The sequence below is a fragment of the Athene noctua genome, chromosome 5 (assembly GCF_965140245.1).
Source record: "Athene noctua chromosome 5, bAthNoc1.hap1.1, whole genome shotgun sequence".
In the NCBI taxonomy this organism is placed as follows: Eukaryota; Metazoa; Chordata; class Aves; order Strigiformes; family Strigidae; genus Athene; species Athene noctua.
The window spans coordinates 62,178,067-62,194,278 of NC_134041.1; the positions used below are offsets into that span (position 1 = coordinate 62,178,067).

The following is a 16,212-nucleotide window of genomic DNA, read 5'->3' on the forward strand; positions in this document are numbered from 1 at the left end:
GACCCAATAAATTCCACTTGACAATATTGCCTAATTAGAGCTAATATAATCAGCAAAATAGCAAAAATAAGAAAGAATACAGTACGAGCAATCAGATTTGAAGTTAAATGAGAGATCCAATACGCCCAAGTGTTGCCAGATTCAATAAGTGTGATGCATAGATAAAACTAACCAGCGTATCAACGACTTACACTTCAGTGACAGATTTAAAGGGCTGATTTTTCTCCAGGACACAAGAACTTTGATATTCTGCCCAACACTTGAAAACTGGCATGGCTATGAACAACTTCAAACAGAGACTGCATTAGGAAAAATGAAGAGCATTATCTTCATAAATATATTTTGACTTTTTACATCACGGTTTTGTAAGATGTCCATCTCTCCATATTCAAATTCATTCACTTTCAGGAATATCCACAAAGAGACCGGTAGAGACACAAAATTCAGAGGTAAAGAATGTTAGCGAGAGTTTGAGGACCATCCAAAAATGATCAAATCAACAGAAACTGAAGTGAAGCTCACAAAGCAGCACTATATTAATTTGTTTGCTTCTTAGAAACTTTAAAAATACAGTCAATTCCATGCATTCTTATATTTACTTGTAAGGACTAATGGATTTATAGAACTATAATTGGAATATTCTGAAACGTGAATTATGATTTCATTCCTCAGATAAAGAAAAATTAAAGATACATGAATTGTGAAGTATATTATTCCCCCTCAAATAACAAACAAACAAATCCCACACCTCTTTTGTCTATGTATTTCACAGTTTACAGTTCTCACTTTAATTGCTAATGGTTGCCATGGAATCCCCAAATAAGCCTTCAAATAAGATTTAGTATAAGTCAGCAATAAGCAGTGAATTTATGACTATGCAGAGTCATGAATTAGACATGATAAATTTCAACCACCTATTATCATTCACAAGATGGTTTGCCTCAGGTTTATTAACATGATCCTGAATAAATCTTTTTAGCGTCTTGACAGAGACAGGCAAGTTACCTCTAACAACTCTGAAAAAATCCATTCTACAGAACTGGCCTAAAATTTAACAAATCATCCCTCTTATTCTTGAGCTTTTATGAAAATGAGGTTAGACTTTAGTTTAAGCCTCACACAAATTAACAAAAAAAAGAAACTATTATATTAAAGAAACGATAGAGAACGTGGCCCAAGTTAAGAAAATTCCTGTAACAAGTAAAAGGTGTAGAACTTATCCCTACTGATGTGCATATGTAGGTAATACCATCTCTATCACATTTTTATGTTTATTCTTCAGAACATCTGAACCATGAATCCTCAATATTTATCTCCTTACGTACAAATATATCCCTGTTGTATGCAAAACAAAGAATCTTTATGGGTAGTTATTAAAATCATGAGTAGCATCAAAATTATCATCATCAAAATCAGTAAATCATCCATATTCAAGCTGATGTTTAAGCCACCTCATATTTCAAATTACTTTAAAGTGTATGACTTTGAACATTTCTCTGAAATAACCGATATGGGAACTGGTTCTTCTGGATTTTTTTGTTTGGGTGGTTTTGGGTGGAGGAATGTTTTTGATTTTTTTAAAAACTTAATGAAAATAACATAACCTGATCCAAGCCACATATAGAAGATAACAAATGGATTGTTTTAAGAGGACCTACTCCTAATTAATAACATTTATTCCTCCAGCATAGAGAAGCAAAGCACCAAAAAACAGTTTACTCAGTTTAAGGAAATTTGGTTTGTAATCAAAGACCCATTAAATAAGAAGTTACAAGTATACAGCTGAAACTGTAGAAAGGCCATGTCTCACAAATACAACTTCACTCTGAAAATTACTTTTAGATACAATTCCTCTGAAGCTTGTACAACATACACCCCAATATTTCTGCTTTTTGACACATGTTTATTTTCTCAAGGGGCAGTACATTAATGAGAAAGAGACTTGTTCACTTCAGAGGTCAGCTGAGACCTATACAACAGACATTTCTTTCTGCCCTGATAAAAGCCTACATATAATACAATCAGGCATAAATATACATATTATTTTCACTTCAGTTCTGCTACACTTCAGTCATCTTAAACTTCAAGTAAACAACTGAAAAGAAATCCACATTTTCAAAATTAGAAAAATAAAGCCCCAGGGACATGTTCACATTTTTCCCAAGGGAGTTCTAACTGACAAAAAAAAAAGTCCTGATGGCAAATATTTTAAAAGTCAAAATAAAGTTAAGAAAATAGATATGGCTGGGATCTGTTCATGTTTCTAGTAGAAAAGTGGGACTTCAACTGGTTTTTACTCTGCAAATGCTATGTGAAATCCAACACAGCTTCAACCTTTGCACCAAGGAAGAACTACCATAATTTACCAATTACACGCAGTATAAAACAGCATCTCAGGAAAAAAAATGAAGTAATTACATTCACTATCTTTACCTGCTATGAAAACAATATGGAAACTGATATTCTGCTTTTAATAATAATCATATTTTCCGTGGAAATCCACTGCCAGGATTCAGTAACGGCTGTTGCTATCCAGAACAGCACATGTCCTTATTCCTGCATTCTAATGCTCATCATTATGTATTTTCACAACCTGACTAGAAATGTCTTACAGAAAAAAGCAACCTAGAAAGTGGCTTCAAACGCTTTGTAAGATGCTGTTCCAAGTAAATAAGAAATAATTTTAAATATTTAATCAGTAGCACTACATCAAGAACTAAAGAACTAATAATTTTTGACCCATGGTATTTTTTATTCTCCCTCATAGTTCTTTATTCCAACAGGTTTAGTTGAGTGTGGGCTCTAAGTAGTTAGTAAAAGTCTTCCAGATAAGGAAAGGTGGAAGGAGAAAGCTTTTATGGAAGAAAGGAACAAAAGAAAAAAAGAGGAAAAAAAAAAAGGGACAAGGGACCCAGCAATCCTGAATATGGCATATGGCTTATCAGATCCAAAAAACAGAGAGCCAACCTAGTCGAAACCCATTTGATAAAACATATGTTGAGAAATGAGGAATTTTTGCGCTAGTTATAACTTGAGGGAATATTAAAGCAACTTGATTTTCAGAAATATTTAACACATGTACACTGAGTCAATCATCCAAAATACTCTTGGAAGTCTTGGTCAGCCCCTTTAAAAGGCTTCTCAGAATCCCTTTGGGTTTTAATGCCAAAATTCCGGTGTAATTCAGAGTAGTTTCTTCCCCTCAGCCACTAACCCAAACCATTAGAGCGACCACATGGGGTAAGTTCAGAGCTTTGAATAAATGAATGTTCAATTTCAGCTGCTGATGCCAATGCAGAGGAGTATCCTGGCCACAGGGGAAGTCCGGTGAAGAAACGGAAGGAAGTATGAAGGGAGGCAGTTAAAAGTGATTTAACAAGACACACAGAAGAACGGAGATTTTCCCCCCACTTCTGTAACTTATAATTTTCAGGACATCATCATCATTATTATATTGTTTTGTCTTTACTATTTTGCTGTCTGTTTTCAACAGTCTTGCAGAAAAAGCTAAACCACTGTGTTGTCAAAATTTGTATTGCTTTCCTAGAGTAGATAATGGTTTTTCAACCCAGATATTTCAGTTATTATCAAATGGTATTGCAAGCAACAGCTTGGCACCCTATAACAAGTACTGACTTCTCAGAATATTCTCGACTTCTCGACTATTTTTGACCCATTTATACAAAAAAAAAAAGTTTTGTACTAATTTGAATGCATATTTATTCCTATAAACTGGCAAAATTAATTCTGAAAAAACCACTAGGTACAAGTGCTTACAGCAACTCCAGTTCTCCAAACAACTCTCAGCTTATTGTTTTTTCTCATTATCGAGGTAAATAGTAACACCAGTCAGAAAAGCAGGCTGACGGCTGGTGGCAAGTTCAATACATGCTGAATAAAAAGATCATGCACAGAGGTATAAAAATGCCAGCTCTTATTGTGTGGAACCAGTGACACATTTTGCAAAGCTGTTTGCTGCTCAGTGGCAGAACCATAACAGCGTGTGCTCACATCCCCAAAATCACAGAGGATCACGTTAAGTCACATCACATTAAGTCTCGTACCCTCACATATTTCAGCTAACACAGCAAACACAAGCTTATTGAAAAGGTTAACTAAATTCCATGGTCAGAAACAGTGAAAGAGTCAAGACAAGTGAGGACGAGACAGACCTCTGTGGATCTCGTGGACGTGGAAGTCCAGGCTACCACTGGGTGCATTTCACTGCTGCAGGAGTGATGCTGAAATTCCTGAAAGCAGCCAAAGAAATTGGCTCTCGAGTGCCATAAAATTCCAGGGGCACCGCTTACAACCACAGCCAGTCCGAGGTATTTAGTTTAAGAATGATTAATCACAGTTGAATCAGCCTTTTGTTTCTTTTCTGACATTTCAGAACCCTTTCTAGTGTTCCATCTATCTGAAGTCTGGCCATGCCTTGATACCGAAGGAGACTGTTTGAAATAATTCCATTTACTTTGGCCTGCATACAAGTCTGGATAAAGGTTTCAGTCAAAACACCTCTTCACATCATAGAATGGTCTTAAAATGGTACACAGAGAAAACACAGCAAGAAGACATTAAATCTGTTACTCACTTCAAAGTATGCTGATAGTTATTTACAATCTTAGCAGAGGGCTTCAGGGAAAGCAGATCATTGACCAAAACAAGGAACAATACGTGCTCCAACTGCAGTATTTGCATGCAAATATTGACACTGACAAAACTTCAGAAAACCCAGAACTAAGGAAACTCATATAGAAAACATCACCAATACAAGAACTTAGAGGAGAACTTGATTTAAGACCAACTGAGGTCTGAATGGCAAATGCACAGCAGCAAGTACACTTACTCTTCACATCAGAAGCACAAACCCAAAATCTATTTAGTGTCACCCACCACAAAACTCAAAATCAGTATCAAAGACCTGTAATGGAAAGAACAGAAAAGATCTCACAGAGTTCAGCAGTGACTTGAAAATGTGAATTTAGTAACAGAGCCCTGTAGAACAATTTTTCACTTGGAAAGATGCAGGATAAAACAGACAGAATATCAGTATAGGAAAATAAAAAAAAAATCCAAGATCCTCTCAAGCATCTCTGATACAGCTGTTCGCTGAAGGTGGTTATTTCTGTAACTATGTTTGTAAACAAATGTCTTTAACTGAAAAGCATTAACAAGTACAGATACAGTATTTAAACACATGAGAAGCAAGCCTAAGACCAACATTATCCTACAGCAAAATACTTTCTTAAACTTAAAATTTTAATCACAGACTCCAAAATGCATTAGGAAAAAGACTTTGCATCTTATGAGCCCTGGAAAATTTTCCAGGAGACCATTTTCCAACATAAGAACTACCACATCTAACAGAGCCTGAAAAGTTTTACCACAAGGTCGTGAATTTCATCAGAGAATCATTTTAATCTTGTATTACCCTAACCTACCCAGAAAAAAATGGAACAAAACCATTGCTTAAGGTTTTTCATAGGATTTTTCCATATTAACATAGTTAATAGGACTACAGAAATCCTTTTGTCTCAATTTAATGTAGATTTTATTTTACCAAGTCATAAATATCAACCCATACATGGGAACAAATCTAAGCAAAGCTGGGAATTAAAAAAATAGCCTGATATTGCAATATATTCCCTTCCCCTATCTTAAGTAATTTCACCAGTACTCCACTGTTTTAAAATCACATTGCAATCAAATGCAAGATGTTTGGGAACAAAAGGAAAGGGAACAGTGATTCAAAAAGGAGCTTTATTTTAAAAAACTTCTGTAATTACGTTTGATCCGCAGGGCATGATACTCTTTAACCATTTATCTTCCTGCCTGATAAACCAGAATTCTCCAACTCTGTTACTGAGCCACAGGAATCCTGACTTGGGGACCCTCTTCCAGGACACTCAGGCCTCCACCTGATTACACACTGTGCCCAAAACTGTACCATTGGTGGAAAGAGAATTTTTCAGATTAAAAGGCCACACAGTGACCCCCAATAATGTATTTTCTGCCACTTCATCCCCTGACCTGCTCAGTGGTGGCTAAAAATACTCAGCAGCTGCAGTTGTGCTGTGAGCAACTGGTCTGACATTCTGGCTGTATCACAGGTGATTGCTCAAAGAAATTTTCTTGAGTGAAAATACAGACAGCATTTTAAGAACTGTATAAAAAACAGAACAAGCATATTAGCAGCCTTATTAAAAAATAAATAGTTCAACAAAATATCTTAACAATGCCTTGGACCTCCTTTGAGCACACAACATAACTGAGACAATCGGAAGCAGAGGGGAGAAGCTGTTACTATATACAACCTGGCCACTACTATATATGATCACCTATTACTAATGCTTTAAAAAATGATGTTAAGACTATTACTTTGCATGCACAAAAAGTTAGAATTCAGAAGAGAAGTCTAAAATTTGCATTCCAAGAAAGCACCCATGCAGAACAAGGATTTAATGCTTGCTGTTGGATATCTATACCTCCAATCTAGGAGCCATGTATATTTAAAACCAGAAAATCCAGCTATGCTCTCATGTGCAGAACATTAGTGCATCAGTCTTGGATTGTAATACGAGTACAACAGTTCATTGGACAGATCCCCAATTACTCTGACCACATCTTGTACAGAACACTGAGCTGTGCTCCATGCAAAATGAAACACTGTCAAACTCCTTAAATCAATGTCATAAAGTCACTGTTCCCTATACATCCCAATCCAATCGGCCGGGAGACAGCTCTTTGCTACAAACCAGTAGTCAAGCTCAGGCATCTTTGCTACAAGTGGTCTAGTACTGTGTTTCCATCCAAAATCAAATGCAAACATCAGCTTCGGCATTTCCACCGATCACAATCTGTGACTAGAAGGAAAATTTTCAGATTTCCAAAATCTTGTGACTTCACTGTAAGTAAGTCTAGCATGCACATGTTCTTCATAAGACACTGTTTATATGAAGAAGTGGTACTGTGCCCAGCCTCCAATTCTAAACATCCTAGGACAAATAATTTGCAGAAAAAAATTACAAGCAGAGGATAAAAAACAGTAGGTAGCTTTTCAGCTCGTTCCTTTTCTTCCCTTAACTTGCTTACCTGACATCAGTTTAGCAACACTGACTTACAACCTGCCATTCTTCTACACTAATATCATTAAGGGAGCCTCTAACATCCATATTACACTGTAATAAAGCAAAGTCTTCAATGTGTAATGCCTCTAAATCAACCAGGCATTACTGAAATTATTTAATCCACAAAGTCAGTACTCACCCACCCACCACTTTACCACTACCAATCACTTCACAAGAGTAGCAGCATTATCCAGATGCATTCAAGAGCTTAGTTTTAAAATTTGTTTCCAGTATACTATTTCAGCGAGGGTGAATTGGAACAACAGAATTAATGTCAACCTGATTTTCAATTGCATTACATTTAGCCACTTCTAAAACAAATATACACAGGAAAAGAAATATAAAATAAAACCCCTTGCAATTCAGGTATTAAATTATTCCTCTCCCAACACAGAGCGTTACTTACCTGCAACTCTGTGTGTTCTAAATATATATGTATAGGCTTTCTTCTCTCCATCCCCTGCCCCAGTAATTCTCATACTGGACCACACTTAATTACCTAAGCACATCAACATGGATACGTTTCTGGAAGACTAAAATATATCTTCTACCAAATCATAGTCATAAAAAATGCTCATTAAGTCTAAGCAAGGGAAGAAAAGAAGGTTTTGTGGGAAAAAAAAAAATTAGAAAGTATAAATACTCCCACTATAATTTATTCAATTTCCATTATTTGTGAATGAAAACTAGAAGCATCATAAGAATCTTATATTCTTGATGCAATCACTTTCAAATAACAGCCCAGACCTAACAGAATAGATACATTAATAGCAAATAATACAAATGTATAGTGACTACTGAGGTTAGCTCCATTTTACAGCATTTAATCTTCATATTTAAATAGTTTGCTATTTATATATTGACTCATGTATGAGCTTTGCTTAAGCCATGTATACAAAGTTCACATTTTTATTAAAATTTACTACAAGCAGCGCAACCCAGAGCTTCTTAGCAATGATATCTTACAGAACTGGGACACTTTTTGCCATTACAGTCAGATTTTTTTCTTTTTTTCTTTTTTGGCCTAGTAAACTAAATGCATTCTTTTTACAAGTCTTGAACTATGCAGGTTGTAGAATAGACAAGGGATGTTAAATTTCAGTGTCTCAACACGAACAAATCTTCCCAAACTTTAAATGTTTCCAATGAGTAGAGCAGGTAATCAGAACCTATGGCTCAAGCTGGTGATGTGATTGCCTTTAAGATGATTTAAATGACAGAGGCAGTGTTTTCCAACTCATCCATTTGCTTCCCTCAAAGTTAATATTCTCTTTGGCCGGCAGATGTAGATGACAAACTCAAGCTGGCAAAGGGAGGGTGGGGTGGGGAAGGAGAGACAAACATCTTCTAACAAAAGGAGGAGGAGGAGGGATTTGGTATTTGTTATGTCCAGAAGACTGAACCATCATCGTCACCTGTAGAGTAGGCCACAATAAAGCAGAAATGTTTTTTCCTTCACAAGCATCACTTCAATGAGTCTCACAATTTTTTGGCTATTTGAAAACTAGCTGAAAACACTGCAGTTTTTAGCACATTTGAGGGAAAAAAAAAGAAAAAAAACACTACATCTCTTACTCTAGATTTTACAAGCTTTGTATCTTTCCACATCATTAACAGATATATTTGGTTACATGTAAATATTCAGCAAATATCTACCAGTGTTCTGTACTCTGAAATAGTATCATAAGATTCAAAAAGCAGCGATACATCTACAAAGAAAAGATACCACGTTCACAAGACCTAAAGAACACATAAGAGACACCCTTAGGCACTCAGGTCTAAACAAAGTTGAAGCTAAGAGGGGTTACAAAGGAGGTTTGGTGACAGAATGGTTATTCTAAACGTCCTGTGGATTCTCCTGAGCCTTTCAACAAAAATCTGCCACCTGGCTCAAAATCACTCCTAACCTAGCTTCTCACTGGTTTCATTGGCAGTGCAGGTCCCCTACCTCTAACAAAAAACAAAGAGGAAAAACCCAAGTACAACCAAGCCCACGAGGGCATGTTATCACTGCCTAGAGTCACTAAGCAACAGTTCCATAAATATGCAAACCTAAAAAAAAAGAGAAAATTTTAGTCTATTGGAAGATAGACTGTAAACATGAGATAGCCAGGTAACCAAATGACAAACTATTATCTGACAGCCTTGAAAGCCTCTCCATGTGAACTGCTTTTAAGCCAACTTGTAATAAATACCACATGCAGCTATATTTAAAAAAAAAAATCATAAGCCAAGTTAAATAGTAACCAACGTTCAAATTTAACTATATAAAGTCTACATTAAAATCCAAAATGACAATTACAAAATATTATATTACTATGAACACTGTCAAATGCTTTGAATAATAGCACACTAAGGAAATAAGTAAAAACACACTTTACCTTGTATCTCATTTTGGGGCATGAATGAATGTAGAAACCCATATAATAAAAACAGAGATCAGGAGCTTTTTCATGGAGTTGCCTAGTAAAAGCAATTTCCCTGTGAAAGGAAAGAAAAGACTAATTATTTTTGAATACAATTCTTACATTCATTTTACCTCTTCATATTGAAATATTTTACAGCTACCTGGCTCTTGACCTATTTAAAGGACTAGACTTCTATCAAATAAAAAAAAAAAGAATAAACTCAAAACTAATGCTTAAAAAAAAACCCCAAAGATAATAAACTGACAATAAATGTTTAAAACCAACCAAACAAATCACCAAAATACAAAACACCACGTCAGGTTTAAAAATACTTTCATTTTTGTGTTTTGTCCTGTCAATTAACTGACTTGAAATTCAAAAACTGACTAAGAGCCTCTATTTAACAGGCGGTTTCTTCATATTCATGTACATTGGAATTCTACAGATATCTGGCCCAGCTATTGTACACAGACTAGCTAATGTGGCTCAGGAAAACATCAGAGTATTTTTAAAAACAGGGATATGCCGCTTCTTTGTTTTATTATTTGTGTTCTAGCAATTTACACGTAAAAACATCCCTCTTTATGCAACAAAAGGTATTTTTCACCCATTCCATGTTTGACTGTATGATCATCTCATTTATTCTGAAAGAGCAGTGTCAACATATTCCAAAGTAAGTTGGCTTTTTATTTTATTGGCACAAAGAAAGTAGTACTATTACAAAGTTTCAGCCACTATTTCCACTATAAGGCTCATTATAACAACATTTGTAACTTTACAGTTCACTTTTGTAACAAATTTGACAAAACATGGATGTTGGTTCTTACCTTCTTATCCCTTCCACATTGAAAGTATGAGCACATGCATTTAGGAGGCACGTATAAATACTGGGGTTTTTAATCACTTAATATGAAGTTAGTAATAAGGATGTTTAAATGTACTGAAAACCCAACATTTCAGCTGCATGTAGTTTGCAGAGACCATCACGAGTTCATTAGAACTCTATCTATATACATCCTTTCAAAAAGGAGAATGTCTAGAAATAAGTTACTCCCTATCTGAAAATCCAGGTACACACAACAGATTCCCGAAATGAGATTTACAAACTACCAAAAACGTATAAGCATGCACTTCATATACATACTTTTTAAGACATGGCATGAATCTTACCATTCCATGCTGATCATCCTGGACCTAATTAAAGAAATACATTTCTGCAATTCAAAGAGCTGGAACACTACAGGGAAATATATTATCTTTGCATTTCAAAATCTCTTAAACACTCTTTCCAACTGGGCTACACTATCTGATCTAATAAAACAAGACGACTCAAAGTGAAAAAGAAAGTGAAGCAAATAGACCATACTGTAATGAGGTAAAAATTGGGCTCCAGCAGCAAGTCTTACCATGGGCAAGAAAGCTTCGTGCAAGCAAAGTGTATGTGATGCCAAAGCTAGCTTGCTTAGAACTACTGCCAGTGCCTTCGCATCTACTGCGGTCTCAGTGACATTCCTTAAACAAGGAACATTAACTCAAGTTCTTTCTCTATCTTTCATTTATCTATTCGGTCAACCCCACTCTAGGCAAAGCTTTATTGAGGGGATGGTAAAACATCCTTCTCTTTCCAATTTTCAGGAGTGTGTGCTGTGATCCAACACAAAAGAGTCTTTCAACTCCATCATTTTACACCAGGAGCAGCAATGAGATGTCACTGTATGGCATAAGACACATCTACCTGCATTCATTCAGCCTAAATCTTTCCTGTGGAAAAGGGAGCAGAAGACTTGCAATAACCTTTAGACAAAGCTTTCAGCTATGGTACACATTTAAAGAGTTATGATGCCTGTCAGTGCTTGGCAAGAGTAGTCAACTAGTGGGGAAGACATACTCATTTCATGAATGCAAAATTCAGACTTAGTATTTCAGTGCTACATAACCCAATTCCAAAAGAAGTTCAAGTATTTGTCCTACTAAATAGAGATTATGAATGCTATGCTTGTCTACTGTTCACAATTTTAGGTAGCACGGGAAGGTTTGACTCTTTCCTGTAAATAAGAATCACTCAATATTTCTTGATGATTTTTTTTTTCCTTTGGTAAAACTGGCATTTCACAAGTAGCTGCTTCTCCCCTCATTCTTTACTTAAACGCCTACATATTTCAAATGATCTTCAAATCCCATCCTTTCTACGACTCAGCAGCAAAAATTCTCAAAGTAGCATGAAGTGGAAGTGACAGCACTGCAATGCAGTTTAACCTCCTTGGAGTAAAATTGGCAACAGCTTTGAAGGTATCAGATTCCTTTGCAACTTCCTAAATCCTAACTCTCAAGGTTTTTTTCCCTTTTTGAAAGAAGAACAAGGTTGGCTTCCTCCAAGACTGTTGGGAAATCATTTTTATTGCCTTAAATGCTGCAGAATTTATAAGCTGCTTTTTCACTAGTTGAGCCATGCACGCATGTTGCGCCGACAAAGTTTTAAATTTATTATGTAGAAAATTTAAAATCATTTCAAGAATTCATAAGCATGGATTATGTCAGTCTAGTATTACAGAAAGTAATGTGATATGCACAAATACTGAAAAACAACTCTTAGGAGGACTTAGTATTTTATGTTATATGGTCACCTTGCATGGAAAAAAATAATCAGTCTAATTTCAAGTACGTAGCATATATAATACTTCTAAAAATCTAGACCACTAACAGACAGGGAAAAAAATAAATTCTAAATCATAGGAATTCAAAATTTTATTCTATATTTGTTAGTTCTGATTAATTTTATAAAAATCACCAGTGCCACCGAATGCCTCAAAAATGACAATTCACATTTTTAGACATAGACCATTGGAGATGCTACAGCAACAGCATCATTAATGCTCAGAATGACTTTGAAGTTAGCCCTGATTTGCACTGGAACTAGACCAAATGACTTCCAGAGGTCCCTTCTGACTAAACTCTTCTATGATTCTAGTTTCTCCTTCGTAAAGGACCATTCTAGAACAAGGTGGGGAGAGCCAACAGAAAAGCAATGTTATCAGCTCTTATTAAAGGTGACATACTCAGAGAAATTGCACTTTAGGACTCAACTGACCTAAGATCTTACCAGAGAGTGAGGGGAGCTCCCGCTCTCTCCTTCCTCAGCCACCCTGAGCTACACACTGTGGCTCCATCACAACTCTTGCACCAGCTCTGCTGTTAACAGGTTCTTCACTGAGCCAACTCAGCTCACTAACCAGGTTGCTAAAGCAAACAGTCTTCTGCTCAGTAAATTAAACTGGCTAAATATATGGTTGCTAGAAGCCCAGCATAGAGCAAAGATGGAGTGATTGCAGCACCTCATTTCAGCAGCAATAAACCATTAGACTGATGTCAGAAACTTAACAGTGAATCTTGTGGGAAAACCCATTTGACATACACATTGGAACAACTCATGTAAAGATTATTCAGAAATCACAAAATTCACCATTACAAAGAATACACCCAAAAGGGGAATTAAAAAAAAAGATTCTTAGGAAATCAAAAGATCCTAATCAAGATCTAAACAAATTATGAGTGATTAGGCTTCCAAGGGATTAAATTGCACATCTTATTAGTTATCACAAAAGTATATGAAGTAACTGTGGTAAGAAGAGTTTTCCTAAAAATAATGTTTGTGCTTTACGTATTTCAAAAGTCCCATCCTTTTACCCATCCTGGTGGGTAACACCAAACAATAGCTAAGAAGCTCCACCTATAGAGATGATGTCTCGGAGAAAGAAGCTGGATCTCTCAGTTCTGGTGCTTCTTTCACGCCTGAAAGAGCGTATCACAAATCTCAACAGGTAAAGACTTTTACTAGAACTTCTCAGACCCAGGGAAACTTGAAAATAGACATGTCTGGCACGAGGTTCAAACCCAGTTGCTTCACGAGAACCTAGGAACACCACATGTCTGTGACCAGTTTAATTCATGTAAACAGAGAAGAAAATAAATTAAGAAAAAAGTGAGATGCACAAATATTTCCACTTGTTTCGGGGTTTTTTCCTTATAGTAATAATGGAATCATAAAACTGATTATGGAAGAAAAACAGTAACTTGTAATTTAGCATACAAGTCTTGTTCACAGTAAAGCATTACTCACTATTCCTAATGTCTTACAAGACTAGGTTGATAGTTAATATAAGGCTTTAGAATTCATAGGATTACTTGCTCCATCAGGCTTTCTAAAGAAAAAGATAATGAGATTAACATGCCTGAAAAATATACTTGGTGCTAGTACACCAGGAGACTACTAATTCAGAAGACAACTGTTTTTAGGTATTCTATTATTTATGATCTCAATGTGCATAAAAACTATAAAAGTGATTAATTTCATTTAGTGACTGAGTTAAGAAAAAGGTCAAAGGAAAAATTATTTCTATTCAAACAAAAAGGGGCCTTTCCTGCTGAAATCAAGCAAGACTAAATTATTTTCAGGGGCAATAAAAGCTAGGTATTTCATTTCTGAGTGTTTTTTTAATCTTTAAAAGATTTTAGCTAACTAAAAAGATACACCCCTATTCAAGGATGACAATTAAAACTTTATTTGGAATGCAACCAACCCTAGAGAATTTTAAAAAAAAAAAAAAACAACCCTTTTGCGAGTGATAATTTTACCAGTATATGTTTAGACTGGAAATAAAAGATTGAGTTTAGCAACAAGTATCAATTCTTACTATTACGTCTAACCAGATAACGAAAATGTCCTCTTACCGTAATGCAGAGTAGACTCCCAAAGATAAAAAAGAATAGTCTGGATCATAGTACAGATAGACAGAGGACACGCAGTAGGGCAGGATATCAATTACACCAACAGCAATTATCTTCCCATCCAGCCAATACTGCTGGTGAAAAGAGCCATAGCCACATTCTGGTCCATTTGGTGCATTCTCTGCCTAACCAAAAAAAAAAAAAAAAAAAAAAAAAAGAGGGATGTAATTGTCTGATAGGAAAACTTCTGGTGTAGAAACAGTTTTAGAAATAATTTTAACAAAAAAGTAAATACCGTGAGAAATTACTCCTGTTATTCATGTTTTGAAAAAGAAAAAAAAAAAAAAGAATTTGAGAAGCAGGGAAAACAATGTCAGTTCACTGTATCATTTGTGACCTTTGCTGTACTCGAGATCGATAAGCTTTACATATCAAGCATCCCAAACACAAATCTGCAAAAAGCCTCTGCCATCTAGCATTTATAGTACTGACATGACAAAACAACATGATTCATCAAGTTGTTAATGCCGTATTACATGCAGACAAATTCTGCAGATACTCTTTTAATCCGACCTATTTACTCTTCAACAAGAGACGAAGCCCAAAGGCAGACGGGTGAAACGCAGACGTTTCACTACGCTGGTGCTTCCCAAAGCAAGCTGCCACTGCCCAGTTCCTCCAACACTTTCTGTCACAGCGAGGACCCTCCTGTTTCTCTCCCCCATGCCCCCAAGTACCGGAAGCACTCTGGCCACAGAAATTCAGTTTCTCAGAGCAGCCATTAAAGTTGCTTGAGAAGAGCATTTACAAGACGAACTGAACAACGTACTCTTTATGTGAGGTTTACTCTTTACGTGAGGCTTACTCTTTATGACCAACTAAACATCTTTTATCTAAGAACCTGGAACTCTGTGTTGCAACAAAACCCATGGAATTTCTTTGTCAGCCCACATCAGAGCATCTTCTGCAAAAACACTGAGGAACTCGCTATTGTTGTGCACTGTGGTTTTGGATGTGCAGTGAAGTATGTCTCCGGATGGGCTAAAGCACCTAGAGCCAGAAACTGATGCTTCAAATAAAGAAAATGATCTCCTAATTTAAACTGTATTACACAACCAACTTTGGCATGCCATTTTCTCCCACGTCAAGCTTACTTTAATCCTGAATTCCACTGTGCTCAACTTAATTATCCATCTAGTCATGTTTTTCACTGCATTGCCAGATCTTCAGAAAGCTGCTTCTCACTCAATAAATCTGACAATATTGCCTACTATTACCAACTGGTTTGCATTACAACAACAGAAGGTGAGTTTAATCAAGTATTTTGATACAGTAGCGCAGACTGAAGAGATGATGGGCAGTAGAAGTTATTCTAATTGGTACCACATGTGTCAAAAGAAATCAATCACGTGAACAAAAAATCATTTCAACTGACTTACCCAGCCAGTAAGTCCTAAAATAAAGGCCATATAGTAAATTGTTTGCATTTTTATACAGTTATATAGCATAAAACTAGATATGGAGCTGCAGATACTGTAAAAGTGAAAGAGTCAAACATTTGAGAGCTTAATCTGCAGTATACAAGGATATTAGGCTCGGATATTAATTTATTAAACTGGGTTTCTTCTCATTCTGGTTAAGCCTACTTATTCAACAGTTATGGTTTCATACAATCCTCTAAGGATTTCTCAGCACAGGTTAAGTTCTCTTCTCAGCTACCAGGGTGCAGCCAGTGACAGAGAAAATGAAACATCTCCTGCAAGTCAAGGGGAAATGTGATTGGTAATATAACACAGACTTGCTTAAATAAGTTTCAGTTAAAACAGATTTTCTTTCTTTATCAATAACTCATCATATAGTATTTAATGAATGTTAAAAAAGATAGTCTAAGCCAACACGGAAAAGATTTTCACTCAAAGCAAAGTCTTCTGAAGTTAAATGAATGCTAT

The 16,212-nt window shown here is 35.9% G+C and overlaps 1 protein-coding gene across 18 annotated transcripts in view; it reads right to left on the reverse strand.

Moving 5' to 3' along the window:
* Window positions 1-16,212, reverse strand: part of ATE1 (arginyltransferase 1) — an 85,692-nt gene that overhangs the window by 41,076 nt on the left and 28,404 nt on the right. For all 18 annotated transcript variants that reach the window (XM_074907885.1, XM_074907878.1, XM_074907876.1 and 15 more), the window contains 2 exons: window positions 14,267-14,448; window positions 9,512-9,611 (listed from right to left, as the gene is read on the reverse strand). In XM_074907885.1, coding sequence (XP_074763986.1) covers window positions 9,512-9,611; window positions 14,267-14,448 — 282 coding nt within the window. The remainder of the gene's footprint in view (window positions 1-9,511; window positions 9,612-14,266; window positions 14,449-16,212) is intronic.